Consider the following 17,172-nt stretch of genomic DNA (forward strand, 5'->3'; position numbering starts at 1 on the left):
AAAACATCAAGAGACAGATGAATATAATCAAATGCATGTACAATAATTAACACACTTGTATGGGTACGTGATTATTTGCAGTTTCAAATGGTGTTAGATATAATAATCGTCTAGCAGATCATTCGCTTGTTATCAGCATCGAGATCTTCTTAGGCTGGCTCACGGTCGACGTGGAATCAGCGCCAAAGTCAGCTTTGGGTACAATTGAAATCAAAATCCATTTCCTTGTGGAAAATAAGAGTCCCCTCAACTGTTTTTAGCCTGTTTTTATATTCTAATTTAACTGAGTTGTGTTTGGAATTCCAACTTTTCTTAAGATTTCGGCGAACTTTCGAGGAAAAATTATTTTCTGTCATTGATGAAAATAGCATCGAATCCAAAGTAATTCGAAAAGACTGATGAAAATCGAACTGCACGTAATGAATTGTTACACTGAGAGAAACTTTTAGTTCCGGTTACCGCTCAGTCCTTAACCATTTTCATTTTTTACTGTCGAAAAATATAGTTCTAGGTAGAAAATGAAAATTAGTTTTCTAGCTGTTACCGGAAAGTCTAGTATCCGTTACTGTTCTTTCTCATTACGATCACTGTTGCTTTATTTTCTTGTAACTGTTGCAAAAATTCAATGCTTGTGCAACGATAAATTGACGTTTAAGCCTTATTCAACGAAAAAAGTAGAGTAAACCGAACAAACCGATTTTGCTTTGCAATAACCAAAAAAGGATCGGCGATAGCGCAAAATGGTTACGCGTACCTCATTTTTCGTAATTCCAACAATATTGAAACAGTTTTTTTAACGATACCTGTTTTACTCAATTTTTCTACTTACTATAACGCATGAAATTTTTCTCCGTGTACTTGAAAATATTTTCATGACAGTTCGGATATTATAGAAAAAACCGGTCTCTAATCGTGCGGTTTAATAACCTTATTTTCTTCTCTTCCGGAGTTGACGCAGTTTTTATTCTTCTCGGTCAAGAATCACTGACCTGCAAACCCTCTCGAAGTACTTTCGCATCCTGTCGACCTGGTTCTGTAGATCGGAAAGAATTGCGTCCAGCTCCTCGGAAAAATTTGTCTCGTTCGTCTTATTACTGCTGTAAAAATCCATGACCTCTAGGCCAGGAACACGGTCCTGAATCGGAGAAATAGGGTCGGATGAATCCTCATACCCTGAGAAATAAGGAAATTTGTTTCAGGCGTCATTGACTCGAACCCTAAAATCTGACATTCAGTAATAACGTCAATTAGTAAAATTAGAAGACAATTATTATCAGCCCTACGCATCTAGTCACGCACTGGATTTCACGTGTCCGACATCGCCTTGGCGGTCCTGGTCGTAGATTTCGAATTTTTCAACGGAGTCAACAAGGTTCGTGAAGCTGATGCCGGTTTCTAATACGCGCAAGGACGGGGTTTTCGATTCAGCGATACTGTTGACGGTAGGCTTGATACTCGAGCTTTTTTCTGCAGAAACTTCGTCCAGAATGAACTTGAGCTTCTGGCTCAGCCACTCTGTCTGCAAATCGGGATTTGGGAGCGGCTGAAGTTTTTACGTTGACAGATTATTTGAAGCTATTAAAAAATGTGGCAATAATTAACTCACCGCTTGTTCTCCGTGATCTGCTTGCGCAAATTCCGTCGCCAATTTTTCAAACTTTTCAATCTGCGAGATAATGAATGACCTCGGATCTTCTGGCCCAATTGTAATTTTCATTTCTATATCGTTGTCCGGTTCCCTTAGGGGTGCGCCACTAAAGGAGTTAGTGTCTTCTGTAGCTGGCAGCATCTCTATCGTCGAAATGTCGAATGGACTCTCTATTGGAGGTTCGGAGTGCGCTCTGACTATTTGAAAGAGATTTATTGGTTAAAGATGACGCTTGGTGGACAATGAATTTTAAATATGATGATCAACGATACAAGAGTTCCAAAAAATTGGGCATCGCCGTTTTCCGTGCAACTATTTGCAAGAATTACGTGAAGATTATCGACGAGCTGAAACTGATCATTTTCCATATATGGGTGTGAAAATGGCAAAAGAAACTCACCTGCTTCTTCCAAACTTGAATATGGGCTCAGAGATCGAGACTCTATCTGGAATCGTGCACGAGTTTCGAAAGTCAAACAGGGATGCATAACACGTAAAATCGAAAAAATCTGTTTCAACATACCCCTACAGCTATGGCGATGAATAAGACGAGAAAATACTTCATTCTTTTGACTCGGATATTCTCCTGTAAATTAAGCTTTGTAGATTGAAAAACGATCACAATGCAATTGATCGATTATTGACGCAGTCTGCAGTGTCGTGGAACGAAGACCTGGACTTTTATACCCACCGGATGATTGCATGGAATGTATAAAAGTGGCATGCCATTGCTTTGACAAACATGTAAGGTAAGTAACTCGCATCAGACACTGACTGGGGATTTACTTTTGCAGCTCTCTAACGGTGGCAATTGTTTATAGTAGAGGCTGACGCCGACTAGACCGCGGCGGACGGCGGCGGACGGCGGCGAAATTTTCGCTCATACAGTTATCCATATAGGTGTTCACACTAGACGGCGGCGGACCGCGGCGGACCGCGGCAATTTTTCGCGAGTTCCAGGTTGGGAATATTTCGGCGGTGCGCCGCGCATCGCCGCGCATCGCCGTCGTCTAGTGTGAACACCCGACCGATGCCGAAATTCATCCCAAGTATAAAAATAGGGAAACCTGCGTTACTTTGATGTAAATGGTTATGGTTTACAAGGATTCTTTTCATTCTCTCCGCTGTTCTTGCGAATAATAAATGTATTCATTTTTACATCTTAAATAAATCCTACGGATATTAAATAAATGTTACGCAAGTAATTACTTCATTTTCAAAGAAATTTAAGTAAATGTGAGTTTTAGAACAACAAGTTATGATCAACGGATTATTTTATGTAAAAAATTTATTTTTTTCTCATTGTTCGGGTATGATGCTGATTTCATGAAGACTGTTTTTTATTTTGCGTATTAATTTTTATGCATAAGAAACGAGAGAGTATATTTTGAGCTAAAATTTATTTCATTTTTACTATACATATATTATATGTATAATAGGGTGTTTCAAAATAAAAAAATTTACGATTTTCCAACGAGCCACACCCGAAATAGTTTAGGTAGAAACAAAAATTCTGGCGAAAGATGAGCATTGTCAACATAACATTAGTATTCATAATTATTTCAACAACTTTTCATTTGCTCTCTCGATCTTGAATTTTCGTAGGCATATAACCAAAACGCTGTTCTAGCTAGTCGAGAGTGAAGTATCTACGTTGGGTAGAGAAGCAAAATTGTTTTTCGAAAAGTATTCGGATGGAAAAAAATTCAGAGTAACTGTAATACATCACGGATGCGCTAATTTTGAACGAGATGAAATGGATGCTTCGTATATGAGATAGTATTTAACGCTGCGTAGTGATTTAAAGACCTAAAAAGGTGATAGGAAGAGAAAGAACGAAGCTTCTTAACACTTCGAGTGTATTTTAACACACATTTGAAAGATACGAGCAAAATTTTTCATCATCCAACTGTCGCAGAACGGCAGCGTTATCGGCTGACCCGTTAAGTAAAGGATATATCTTCAGTCAACGGTTGACCATCGAAGGGACTGGCCGCTTGAGTCTGGAATCGGCAGGACAGATAAGGTGTGTATTTCTTGTATGAAATGTGGACACTAGAATCATTATACATCATATCATATCATCATATATCATACATCATACATCGTACATCATACATCATACATCATACATCATACATCATCATACCTAGTATTACAGTTCGAAACCAAAGTTTGAATTTTCGGATGTTCGGAAAGTGACGTCACCAATCTAAAATCGGCTAGCCGAGTTCCTCAGTCTGGTAACAACCGCGCAGTAGAGCGGACGGTTGAGAGTCGCGCTCCGCAAACTTCGAGTACCGGGTTCTCAACCTCCCGGATCCCGCGCTTCGGGTCCGCTACGCGGTGAAACTCGACTTCCAGGATGAGCGCTTCGTGGTTCCTGGTTCATGTTTACAATAAATTATTTCAATTCGTTTTTCGCGCACGCCCAAATTCAGTAGCTGTCGGTGCGCTAATAAAATTTCTCGACTTCCAGGATAAGCGCTCCGTGGTTCCTGGTTCATGTTTACAATAAATCATTTCAATTCGTTTTTCGCGCACGCCCAAATTCAGTAGCTGTCGGTGCGCTAATAAAATTTCTCGACTTCCAGGATAAGCGCTCCGTGGTTCCTGGTTCATGTTTACAATAAATCATTTCAATTCGTTTTTCGCGCACGCCCAAATTCAGTAGCTGTCGGTGCGCTAATAAAATTTCTCGACTTCCAGGATAAGCGCTCCGTGGTTCCTGGTTCATGTTTACAATAAATTATTTCAATTCGTTTTTCGCGCAAGCTGAAATTCAGTAGCTGTCAGTCCGCTAATAAAATTTCTCGACTTCCAGGATAAGCGCTCCGTGGTTCCTGGTTCATGTTTACAATAAATTATTTCAATTCGTTTTTCGCGCACGCCCAAATTCAGTAGCTGTCGGTGCGCTAATAAAATTTCTCGACTTCCAGGATAAGCGCTCCGTGGTTCCTGGTTCATGTTTACAATAAATCATTTCAATTCGTTTTTCGCGCACGCCCAAATTCAGTAGCTGTCGGTGCGCTAATAAAATTTCTCGACTTCCAGGATAAGCGCTCCGTGGTTCCTGGTTCATGTTTACAATAAATTATTTCAATTCGTTTTTCGCGCAAGCTGAAATTCAGTAGCTGTCAGTCCGCTAATAAAATTTCTCGACTTCCAGGATAAGCGCTCCGTGGTTCCTGGTTCATGTTTACAATAAATTATTTCAATTCGTTTTTCGCGCACGCCCAAATTCAGTAGCTGTCGGTGCGCTAATAAAATTTCTCGACTTCCAGGATAAGCGCTCCGTGGTTCCTGGTTCATGTTTACAATAAATCATTTCAATTCGTTTTTCGCGCACGCCCAAATTCAGTAGCTGTCGGTGCGCTAATAAAATTTCTCGACTTCCAGGATAAGCGCTCCGTGGTTCCTGGTTCATGTTTACAATAAATTATTTCAATTCGTTTTTCGCGCAAGCTGAAATTCAGTAGCTGTCAGTCCGCTAATAAAATTTCTCGACTTCCAGGATAAGCGCTCCGTGGTTCCTGGTTCATGTTTACAATAAATTATTTCAATTCGTTTTTCGCGCACGCCCAAATTCAGTAGCTGTCGGTGCGCTAATAAAATTTCTCGACTTCCAGGATAAGCGCTCCGTGGTTCCTGGTTCATGTTTACAATAAATTATTTCAATTCGTTTTTCGCGCACGCCCAAATTCAGTAGCTGTCGGTGCGCTAATAAAATTTCTCGACTTCCAGGATAAGCGCTCCGTGGTTCCTGGTTCATGTTTACAATAAATCATTTCAATTCGTTTTTCGCGCACGCCCAAATTCAGTAGCTGTCGGTGCGCTAATAAAATTTCTCGACTTCCAGGATAAGCGCTCCGTGGTTCCTGGTTCATGTTTACAATAAATCATTTCAATTCGTTTTTCGCGCAAGCTGAAATTCAGTAGCTGTCAGTCCGCTAATAAAATTTCTCGACTTCCAGGATAAGCGCTCCGTGGTTCCTGGTTCATGTTTACAATAAATTATTTCAATTCGTTTTTCGCGCACGCCCAAATTCAGTAGCTGTCGGTGCGCTAATAAAATTTCTCGACTTCCAGGATAAGCGCTCCGTGGTTCCTGGTTCATGTTTACAATAAATCATTTCAATTCGTTTTTCGCGCAAGCTGAAATTCAGTAGCTGTCAGTCCGCTAATAAAATTTCTCGACTTCCAGGATAAGCGCTCCGTGGTTCCTGGTTCATGTTTACAATAAATTATTTCAATTCGTTTTTCGCGCAAGCTGAAATTCAGTAGCTGTCAGTCCGCTAATAAAATTTCTCGACTTCCAGGATAAGCGCTCCGTGGTTCCTGGTTCATGTTTACAATAAATTATTTCAATTCGTTTTTCGCGCAAGCTGAAATTCAGTAGCTGTCAGTCCGCTAATAAAATTTCTCGACTTCCAGGATAAGCGCTCCGTGGTTCCTGGTTCATGTTTACAATAAATTATTTCAATTCGTTTTTCGCGCACGCCCAAATTCAGTAGCTGTCGGTGCGCTAATAAAATTTCTCGACTTCCAGGATAAGCGCTCCGTGGTTCCTGGTTCATGTTTACAATAAATCATTTCAATTCGTTTTTCGCGCAAGCTGAAATTCAGTAGCTGTCAGTCCGCTAATAAAATTTCTCGACTTCCAGGATAAGCGCTCCGTGGTTCCTGGTTCATGTTTACAATAAATTATTTCAATTCGTTTTTCGCGCACGCCCAAATTCAGTAGCTGTCGGTGCGCTAATAAAATTTCTCGACTTCCAGGATAAGCGCTCCGTGGTTCCTGGTTCATGTTTACAATAAATTATTTCAATTCGTTTTTCGCGCACGCCCAAATTCAGTAGCTGTCGGTGCGCTAATAAAATTTCTCGACTTCCAGGATAAGCGCTCCGTGGTTCCTGGTTCATGTTTACAATAAATCATTTCAATTCGTTTTTCGCGCAAGCTGAAATTCAGTAGCTGTCAGTCCGCTAATAAAATTTCTCGACTTCCAGGATAAGCGCTCCGTGGTTCCTGGTTCATGTTTACAATAAATTATTTCAATTCGTTTTTCGCGCAAGCTGAAATTAAGTAGCTGTCGGTGCGCTAATAAAATTTCTCGACTTCCAGGATAAGCGCTCCGTGGTTCCTGGTTCATGTTTACAATAAATCATTTCAATTCGTTTTTCGCGCACGCCCAAATTCAGTAGCTGTCGGTGCGCTAATAAAATTTCTCGACTTCCAGGATAAGCGCTCCGTGGTTCCTGGTTCATGTTTACAATAAATCATTTCAATTCGTTTTTCGCGCACGCCCAAATTCAGTAGCTGTCGGTGCGCTAATAAAATTTCTCGACTTCCAGGATAAGCGCTCCGTGGTTCCTGGTTCATGTTTACAATAAATCATTTCAATTCGTTTTTCGCGCAAGCTGAAATTCAGTAGCTGTCAGTCCGCTAATAAAATTTCTCGACTTCCAGGATAAGCGCTCCGTGGTTCCTGGTTCATGTTTACAATAAATTATTTCAATTCGTTTTTCGCGCACGCCCAAATTCAGTAGCTGTCGGTGCGCTAATAAAATTTCTCGACTTCCAGGATAAGCGCTCCGTGGTTCCTGGTTCATGTTTACAATAAATCATTTCAATTCGTTTTTCGCGCAAGCTGAAATTCAGTAGCTGTCAGTCCGCTAATAAAATTTCTCGACTTCCAGGATAAGCGCTCCGTGGTTCCTGGTTCATGTTTACAATAAATTATTTCAATTCGTTTTTCGCGCAAGCTGAAATTAAGTAGCTGTCGGTGCGCTAATAAAATTTCTCGACTTCCAGGATAAGCGCTCCGTGGTTCCTGGTTCATGTTTACAATAAATCATTTCAATTCGTTTTTCGCGCACGCCCAAATTCAGTAGCTGTCGGTGCGCTAATAAAATTTCTCGACTTCCAGGATAAGCGCTCCGTGGTTCCTGGTTCATGTTTACAATAAATCATTTCAATTCGTTTTTCGCGCACGCCCAAATTCAGTAGCTGTCGGTGCGCTAATAAAATTTCTCGACTTCCAGGATAAGCGCTCCGTGGTTCCTGGTTCATGTTTACAATAAATTATTTCAATTCGTTTTTCGCGCAAGCTGAAATTCAGTAGCTGTCAGTCCGCTAATAAAATTTCTCGACTTCCAGGATAAGCGCTCCGTGGTTCCTGGTTCATGTTTACAATAAATTATTTCAATTCGTTTTTCGCGCACGCCCAAATTCAGTAGCTGTCGGTGCGCTAATAAAATTTCTCGACTTCCAGGATAAGCGCTCCGTGGTTCCTGGTTCATGTTTACAATAAATCATTTCAATTCGTTTTTCGCGCACGCCCAAATTCAGTAGCTGTCGGTGCGCTAATAAAATTTCTCGACTTCCAGGATAAGCGCTCCGTGGTTCCTGGTTCATGTTTACAATAAATCATTTCAATTCGTTTTTCGCGCAAGCTGAAATTCAGTAGCTGTCAGTCCGCTAATAAAATTTCTCGACTTCCAGGATAAGCGCTCCGTGGTTCCTGGTTCATGTTTACAATAAATTATTTCAATTCGTTTTTCGCGCACGCCCAAATTCAGTAGCTGTCGGTGCGCTAATAAAATTTCTCGACTTCCAGGATAAGCGCTCCGTGGTTCCTGGTTCATGTTTACAATAAATCATTTCAATTCGTTTTTCGCGCACGCCCAAATTCAGTGGCTGTCAGTCCGCTAATAAAATTTCTCGACTTCCAGGATAAGCGCTCCGTGGTTCCTGGTTCATGTTTACAATAAATTATTTCAATTCGTTTTTCGCGCACGCCCAAATTCAGTAGCTGTCGGTGCGCTAATAAAATTTCTCGACTTCCAGGATAAGCGCTCCGTGGTTCCTGGTTCATGTTTACAATAAATCATTTCAATTCGTTTTTCGCGCAAGCTGAAATTCAGTAGCTGTCAGTCCGCTAATAAAATTTCTCGACTTCCAGGATAAGCGCTCCGTGGTTCCTGGTTCATGTTTACAATAAATTATTTCAATTCGTTTTTCGCGCACGCCCAAATTCAGTAGCTGTCGGTGCGCTAATAAAATTTCTCGACTTCCAGGATAAGCGCTCCGTGGTTCCTGGTTCATGTTTACAATAAATCATTTCAATTCGTTTTTCGCGCAAGCTGAAATTCAGTAGCTGTCAGTCCGCTAATAAAATTTCTCGACTTCCAGGATAAGCGCTCCGTGGTTCCTGGTTCATGTTTACAATAAATTATTTCAATTCGTTTTTCGCGCAAGCTGAAATTCAGTAGCTGTCAGTCCGCTAATAAAATTTCTCGACTTCCAGGATAAGCGCTCCGTGGTTCCTGGTTCATGTTTACAATAAATTATTTCAATTCGTTTTTCGCGCACGCCCAAATTCAGTAGCTGTCGGTGCGCTAATAAAATTTCTCGACTTCCAGGATAAGCGCTCCGTGGTTCCTGGTTCATGTTTACAATAAATCATTTCAATTCGTTTTTCGCGCAAGCTGAAATTCAGTAGCTGTCAGTCCGCTAATAAAATTTCTCGACTTCCAGGATAAGCGCTCCGTGGTTCCTGGTTCATGTTTACAATAAATTATTTCAATTCGTTTTTCGCGCACGCCCAAATTCAGTAGCTGTCGGTGCGCTAATAAAATTTCTCGACTTCCAGGATAAGCGCTCCGTGGTTCCTGGTTCATGTTTACAATAAATTATTTCAATTCGTTTTTCGCGCACGCCCAAATTCAGTAGCTGTCGGTGCGCTAATAAAATTTCTCGACTTCCAGGATAAGCGCTCCGTGGTTCCTGGTTCATGTTTACAATAAATTATTTTAATTCGTTTTTCGCGCACGCCCAAATTCAGTCGCTGTCGGTGCGCTAATAAAATTTCTATAACTTTACAATCTTTTCATAATCTTTTTGGTAAAATATGTCGTTAAAAAAATTATATCAAACCTCACACATTATTTTTGATTTGTTCTTACGCTGAAAACATTTATTAGTATTCGAGGTATAACTCGAGGTGGTTGGCGGTTTTCGTTGGAGGTAGTTAGGGGTGGTTGCGGGTAATCTCGGTGATTCAGGAGGAGGGGGACGAGGATTTGTGCTCGGTGAGTAAAACACTTTTATAATATATCATGGCAATTGTAATTATATTTTATCTGAAATTTTTCAAACTTCTCATGTTTACATTGAATTATTTCAATTCATTTCTTGCGCAAGCACAAATTCAGTAGCTATGAATAAGCTTATACAATTTATTATATTAATAATTAATTAATTAATATTCCTATAATATTTAATGGCAATTGTAATTATATTTCATCTGGAATATTACAAACTTGTCACGTTTACAATAAATTATTTCAATTCATTTTCGTGCAAGCACATATTTAGTAGCTATGAATAATCTTATACAATTTATTATATTATTAATTAATTATTTAATCAATAACTCAATTATAATTATCCTTACACAAAATTTTCGATGTGTTCTTATACTGAAAATATTTATTACAATTTAAGGTATAACCTGAGGTGGTTGAAGGTGGTCGGAAGTGGACGAGGAGGAGGACGAGGAGGGCGAGGATTTGTGCTGGGTGAGTAAAACACTTTTATAATATTTGATGGCAATTGTAATTATATTTCATCTGAAATATTACAAACTTGTCACGTTTACAATAAATTATTTCAATTCATTTTTCGTGCAAGCACATATTCAGTAGCTATGAATAATCTTGTACAATTTATTATATTATTAATTAATTGATTAATTACATTAATCCTTACACGATATTTTTGATGTGTTCCTATACTAAAAATATTCATTACTATTCCAGGTATCACCCGAGGTGGTCGGAGGTGGACGAGGAGGAGGACGAGGTGGACCAGGAGGAGGACGAGGAGGAGGCGGGGTGGGTCGTGGGAGAGGACCTCTCCTCTCCTCAGAGGAGGGGAGGGGGAGGGGGAGGGGCAGGGAAGTGGGAGAGGTGGGCGGGGAGGGGGAAGGGACGGGAAGGGAAGGGAAAGGAAGGGGAGGGGCGGGTGGCGGGGCGCCGGGAGGGAAGGAGGGCGGGAGGGCGGGCCGGCGGATGGGCGGAAGGGTGGGAGGGAGGGTGGGAGGGAGGGCGGGCGGGAGGGAGGGCGGGCAGGCGGGAGGGAGAGAGTGGAGAACGAATGTCGATGCGAGCCCGTTAGAGTCAATAGAGCAGTACACCCCCCCCCCCCCCCCCCCCCCCCCGCCCCGTGCCCTCCCTCCCTCCCTCCCACCCTCCCACCCTCCCCCCACCCCGCCACCCTTCCCACCCCTCCCCTTCCCTTCCCGTCCCTTCCCCCTCCCCGCCCACCTCTCCCACTTCCCTGCCCCTCCCCCTCCCCTCCACTGAGGAGAGGAGAGGTCCTCTCCCACGACCCACCCCGCCTCCTCCTCGCCCTCTTCCTGGTCCACCTCGTCCTCCTCCTCGTCCACCTCCGACCACCTCCAACCACCGCCAACCACCTCGGGTTATACCTGGAATAGTAATGAATATTTTCAGTATGAGAACACATCAAAAATATTGTATAAGGATTAATATAATTAATTGATTAATCAATAATATAATAAATTGTATAAGATTAATCATAGCTACTGAATATGTGCTTGCACGAGAAATGTATTGAAATAATTTATTGTAAACGTGACAAGTTTGTAATATTCCAGATGAAATATAATTACAATTGCCGTTAAATATTATAAGAATATTGATTAATTAATTAATAATATATAAATTGTATAAGCTTATTCATAGCTACTGAATATGTGCTTGCGCGAAAAATGAATTGAAATAATTTTATGTAACCATGACTTGTTTGAAATATTTTAGATAAAATATAATTACAATTGCCATCAAATATTATAAAAGTGTTTTACTCACCGAGCACAAATCCTCGTCCTCCTCGTCCTCCTCCTCGTCCAACTCCGAACACCTTCAACCACCGCCAATCACCTACAACAACCACCGATATTCACCACAGGTATACCTGCCATAATAATAAAGATTTTCAGTATATGAACACATCAAAAATATTGTGTAAGAATTAATATAATTAATTAATTAATTGATAGTAGAATGAATTTAACTACCGCATTTATAGCTACTGAATTTGTGCTTGCGCGAAGAATGAATTGAAATAATTTATTGTGAAGATGACGAGTTTGAAAAAGATTAGATGAAATATAATTACAATTGCCATCGAATATCATAAAAATGTTAAACTCACCGAGCACAAATCCTCGTCCCCCTCCTCCGGAATCACCTTGATTACCCGCAACCACCCCTAACCTCCCCCAACGACCACCGCCAACCACCTCGAGTTATACCTTGAATACTAATAAACATTTTCAGCATGAGAACAAAACAAAGATAATGTGTAAGGTTTAATATAATTTTTTTATCGACATATTTTACCAAAAAGATTATGAGAAGATTATAAAGTTATAGAAATTTTATTAGCGTGCTGACAGCTACTGAATTTCGGCTTGCGCGAAGAACGATTTGAAATAATTTATTGTAAACGTGAACCAGGAACCACGGAGCGCTTATCCTGGAAGTCGAGAAATTTTATTAGCGGACTGACAGCTACTGAATTTCAGCTTGCGCGAAAAACGAATTGAAATAATTTATTGTAAACATGAACCAGGAACCACGGAGCGCTTATCCTGGAAGTCGAGAAATTTTATTAGCGGACTGACAGCTACTGAATTTCAGCTTGCGCGAAAAACGAATTGAAATAATTTATTGTAAACATGAACCAGGAACCACGGAGCGCTTATCCTGGAAGTCGAGAAATTTTATTAGCGCACCGACAGCTACTGAATTTGGGCGTGCGCGAAAAACGAATTGAAATAATTTATTGTAAACATGAACCAGGAACCACGGAGCGCTTATCCTGGAAGTCGAGAAATTTTATTAGCGGACTGACAGCTACTGAATTTCAGCTTGCGCGAAAAACGAATTGAAATAATTTATTGTAAACATGAACCAGGAACCACGGAGCGCTTATCCTGGAAGTCGAGAAATTTTATTAGCGGACTGACAGCTACTGAATTTCAGCTTGCGCGAAAAATGAATTGAAATAATTTATTGTAAACATGAACCAGGAACCACGGAGCGCTTATCCTGGAAGTCGAGAAATTTTATTAGCGCACCGACAGCTACTGAATTTGGGCGTGCGCGAAAAACGAATTGAAATAATTTATTGTAAACATGAACCAGGAACCACGGAGCGCTTATCCTGGAAGTCGAGAAATTTTATTAGCGGACTGACAGCTACTGAATTTCAGCTTGCGCGAAAAACGAATTGAAATAATTTATTGTAAACATGAACCAGGAACCACGGAGCGCTTATCCTGGAAGTCGAGAAATTTTATTAGCGCACCGACAGCTACTGAATTTGGGCGTGCGCGAAAAACGAATTGAAATAATTTATTGTAAACATGAACCAGGAACCACGGAGCGCTTATCCTGGAAGTCGAGAAATTTTATTAGCGGACTGACAGCTACTGAATTTCAGCTTGCGCGAAAAATGAATTGAAATAATTTATTGTAAACATGAACCAGGAACCACGGAGCGCTTATCCTGGAAGTCGAGAAATTTTATTAGCGCACCGACAGCTACTGAATTTGGGCGTGCGCGAAAAACGAATTGAAATAATTTATTGTAAACATGAACCAGGAACCACGGAGCGCTTATCCTGGAAGTCGAGAAATTTTATTAGCGCACCGACAGCTACTGAATTTGGGCGTGCGCGAAAAACGAATTGAAATAATTTATTGTAAACATGAACCAGGAACCACGGAGCGCTTATCCTGGAAGTCGAGAAATTTTATTAGCGCACCGACAGCTACTGAATTTCAGCTTGCGCGAAAAACGAATTGAAATAATTTATTGTAAACATGAACCAGGAACCACGGAGCGCTTATCCTGGAAGTCGAGAAATTTTATTAGCGCACCGACAGCTACTGAATTTGGGCGTGCGCGAAAAACGAATTGAAATAATTTATTGTAAACATGAACCAGGAACCACGGAGCGCTTATCCTGGAAGTCGAGAAATTTTATTAGCGGACTGACAGCTACTGAATTTCAGCTTGCGCGAAAAATGAATTGAAATAATTTATTGTAAACATGAACCAGGAACCACGGAGCGCTTATCCTGGAAGTCGAGAAATTTTATTAGCGCACCGACAGCTACTGAATTTGGGCGTGCGCGAAAAACGAATTGAAATAATTTATTGTAAACATGAACCAGGAACCACGGAGCGCTTATCCTGGAAGTCGAGAAATTTTATTAGCGCACCGACAGCTACTGAATTTGGGCGTGCGCGAAAAACGAATTGAAATAATTTATTGTAAACATGAACCAGGAACCACGGAGCGCTTATCCTGGAAGTCGAGAAATTTTATTAGCGCACCGACAGCTACTTAATTTCAGCTTGCGCGAAAAACGAATTGAAATAATTTATTGTAAACATGAACCAGGAACCACGGAGCGCTTATCCTGGAAGTCGAGAAATTTTATTAGCGGACTGACAGCTACTGAATTTCAGCTTGCGCGAAAAACGAATTGAAATAATTTATTGTAAACATGAACCAGGAACCACGGAGCGCTTATCCTGGAAGTCGAGAAATTTTATTAGCGCACCGACAGCTACTGAATTTGGGCGTGCGCGAAAAACGAATTGAAATGATTTATTGTAAACATGAACCAGGAACCACGGAGCGCTTATCCTGGAAGTCGAGAAATTTTATTAGCGCACCGACAGCTACTGAATTTGGGCGTGCGCGAAAAACGAATTGAAATAATTTATTGTAAACATGAACCAGGAACCACGAAGCGCTCATCCTGGAAGTCGAGTTTCACCGCGTAGCGGACCCGAAGCGCGGGATCCGGGAGGTTGAGAACCCGGTACTCGAAGTTTGCGGAGCGCGACTCTCAACCGTCCGCTCTACTGCGCGGTTGTTACCAGACTGAGGAACTCGGCTAGCCGATTTTAGATTGGTGACGTCACTTTCCGAACATCCGAAAATTCAAACTTTGGTTTCGAACTGTAATACTAGGTATGATGATGTATGATGTATGATGTATGATGTATGATGTACGATGTATGATGTATGATATATGATGATATGATATGATGTATAATGATTCTAGTGTTCACATTTCATACAAGAAATACACACCTTATCTGTCCTGCCGATTCCAGACTCAAGCGGCCAGGCCCTTCGATGGTCAACCGTTGACTGAAGATATATCCTTTACTTAACGGGTCAGCCGATAACGCTGCCGTTCTGCGACAGTTGGATGATGAAAAATTTTGCTCGTATCTTTCAAATGTGTGTTAAAATACACTCGAAGTGTTAAGAAGCTTCGTTCTTTCTCTTCCTATCACCTTTTTAGGTCTTTAAATCACTACGCAGCGTTAAATACTATCTCATATACGAAGCATCCATTTCATCTCGTTCAAAATTAGCGCATCCGTGATGTATTACAGTTACTCTGAATTTTTTTCCATCCGAATACTTTTCGAAAAACAATTTTGCTTCTCTACCCAACGTAGATACTTCACTCTCGACTAGCTAGAACAGCGTTTTGGTTATATGCCTACGAAAATTCAAGATCGAGAGAGCAAATGAAAAGTTGTTGAAATAATTATGAATACTAATGTTATGTTGACAATGCTCATCTTTCGCCAGAATTTTTGTTTCTACCTAAACTATTTCGGGTGTGGCTCGTTGGAAAATCGTAAATTTTTTTATTTTGAAACACCCTATTATACATATAATATATGTATAGTAAAAATGAAATAAATTTTAGCTCAAAATATACTCTCTCGTTTCTTATGCATAAAAATTAATACGCAAAATAAAAAACAGTCTTCATGAAATCAGCATCATACCCGAACAATGAGAAAAAAATAAATTTTTTACATAAAATAATCCGTTGATCATAACTTGTTGTTCTAAAACTCACATTTACTTAAATTTCTTTGAAAATGAAGTAATTACTTGCGTAACATTTATTTAATATCCGTAGGATTTATTTAAGATGTAAAAATGAATACATTTATTATTCGCAAGAACAGCGGAGAGAATGAAAAGAATCCTTGTAAACCATAACCATTTACATCAAAGTAACGCAGGTTTCCCTATTTTTATACTTGGGATGAATTTCGGCATCGGTCGGGTGTTCACACTAGACGACGGCGATGCGCGGCGATGCGCGGCGCACCGCCGAAATATTCCCAACCTGGAACTCGCGAAAAATTGCCGCGGTCCGCCGCGGTCCGCCGCCGTCTAGTGTGAACACCTATATGGATAACTGTATGAGCGAAAATTTCGCCGCCGTCCGCCGCCGTCCGCCGCGGTCTAGTCGGCGTCAGCCTTAACTCAGAAATCATTGTCAATTAGTGACGCAGTATCGCTGAACAGCAACAATTGCCCATACATACCGTATACCTGCTACTAAAACAATATATTCTCGAATTCTCAACAATAAATCGCCTGAGGTAGATTTTTTCTAATCCGTTTGAGTTAGAAATTTGTTTGTTCTTCCACTCTGTAAAAGTTAGGGAAAAATCAACAGACTGTCGGATAATGAAAGTATTCACATTGGACAGCAAAATGCAAGAAGTTAGTTGAACAGTTATTTTGCAAATACTGAAAAATCTTCACTGTAAATTCTATGTTTGCAGATGATTTATTTATCCTTAGGAACCTTGAACGGTGAGAAAGAATACGTGTTCTATTGTTCTCGACTAAATTCAACACTGAATTCTTCGCTTCTACGCAACCACATCAATAATTCGCGTATGAGCTTGTCACTGGATACCATGAAATATACCAAATATTTTTAACAACCAGCACATTCATTCGCAGTAAATTGTACTCGAATTTCTATACAAATCGTACGCATCACGTCAAACATCCACTGCGTTCCTGTTTACTAATTACGTATCAATGAGAAGCAACGCGACGTTGGCGTTTCTGAACAAGCCAGGATATTTTTTATTTACGTCTAGCTATAACTCGTAGTTTCTGGTTTAGTGCTTCGAACAAAGCGATAATTATCAGCAAAATGGTTTAACAATATAATGGAAAACTAAAACATATTCGAAAGTTACGTGAAATGAAAAACTGTGCGATTGCGAAAATTCAAGTTACGATAGAGCAAAGTTCCGAAAACTAAAGTACCGATATATCAAAATTCCAATAAATAAAGTTACGATCGAACAAAGTTTCAGAAATTCAAATATACTCACACTGCGTGGTTTATACAACAAGTGGGTGTAAAAAATCAGTAAAACCAAAAATCATCATGACCAGAATTCCGAACGCAAAAGTATCGAAATTCCAAAACAGATGAAGATTAAACTGGTGAAACTTCACGAAGCCAGAGATTCACAAAATTTAAAATCTTCGATGATTCGGTATTTAGATATTTCAGATTTTTCAATTCTCAACAGAACATGGAATGAAAATACTATTACTCTACTAGTTAAAA

At 40.3% G+C, this 17,172-nt stretch overlaps 1 protein-coding gene across 1 annotated transcript; it reads right to left on the reverse strand.

The window, feature by feature from the left end:
- Window positions 1-820: 820 nt before the first annotated feature.
- LOC124176025 lies at window positions 821-2,465 on the reverse strand. The gene is made up of 6 exons (XM_046556803.1): window positions 2,340-2,465; window positions 2,172-2,234; window positions 2,049-2,094; window positions 1,607-1,845; window positions 1,300-1,543; window positions 821-1,173 (listed from the first exon to the last, which is right to left on the reverse strand). Exons 1-6 carry the CDS (start codon window positions 2,370-2,372, stop codon window positions 962-964), a joined length of 837 nt encoding a protein of 278 aa, XP_046412759.1. The 5' UTR covers window positions 2,373-2,465; the 3' UTR covers window positions 821-961.
- Window positions 2,466-17,172: the final 14,707 nt, after the last annotated feature.

Source organism: Neodiprion fabricii, chromosome 2, assembly GCF_021155785.1.
Source record: "Neodiprion fabricii isolate iyNeoFabr1 chromosome 2, iyNeoFabr1.1, whole genome shotgun sequence".
In the NCBI taxonomy this organism is placed as follows: Eukaryota; Metazoa; Arthropoda; class Insecta; order Hymenoptera; family Diprionidae; genus Neodiprion; species Neodiprion fabricii.

Coding starts and splice junctions, on each gene's coding strand:
- LOC124176025 (XM_046556803.1), bottom strand. CDS start 2,372: ATGCCACTTTTATACATTCCATGCAATCATCCG. Junction 1,846..2,048: donor TTCAAGTTTGGAAGAAGCAG/GTGAGTTTCTTT, acceptor TCTTTCAAATAG/TCAGAGCGCACTCCGAACCT. Junction 1,544..1,606: donor CAGATCACGGAGAACAAGCG/GTGAGTTAATTA, acceptor TAAAAACTTCAG/CCGCTCCCAAATCCCGATTT.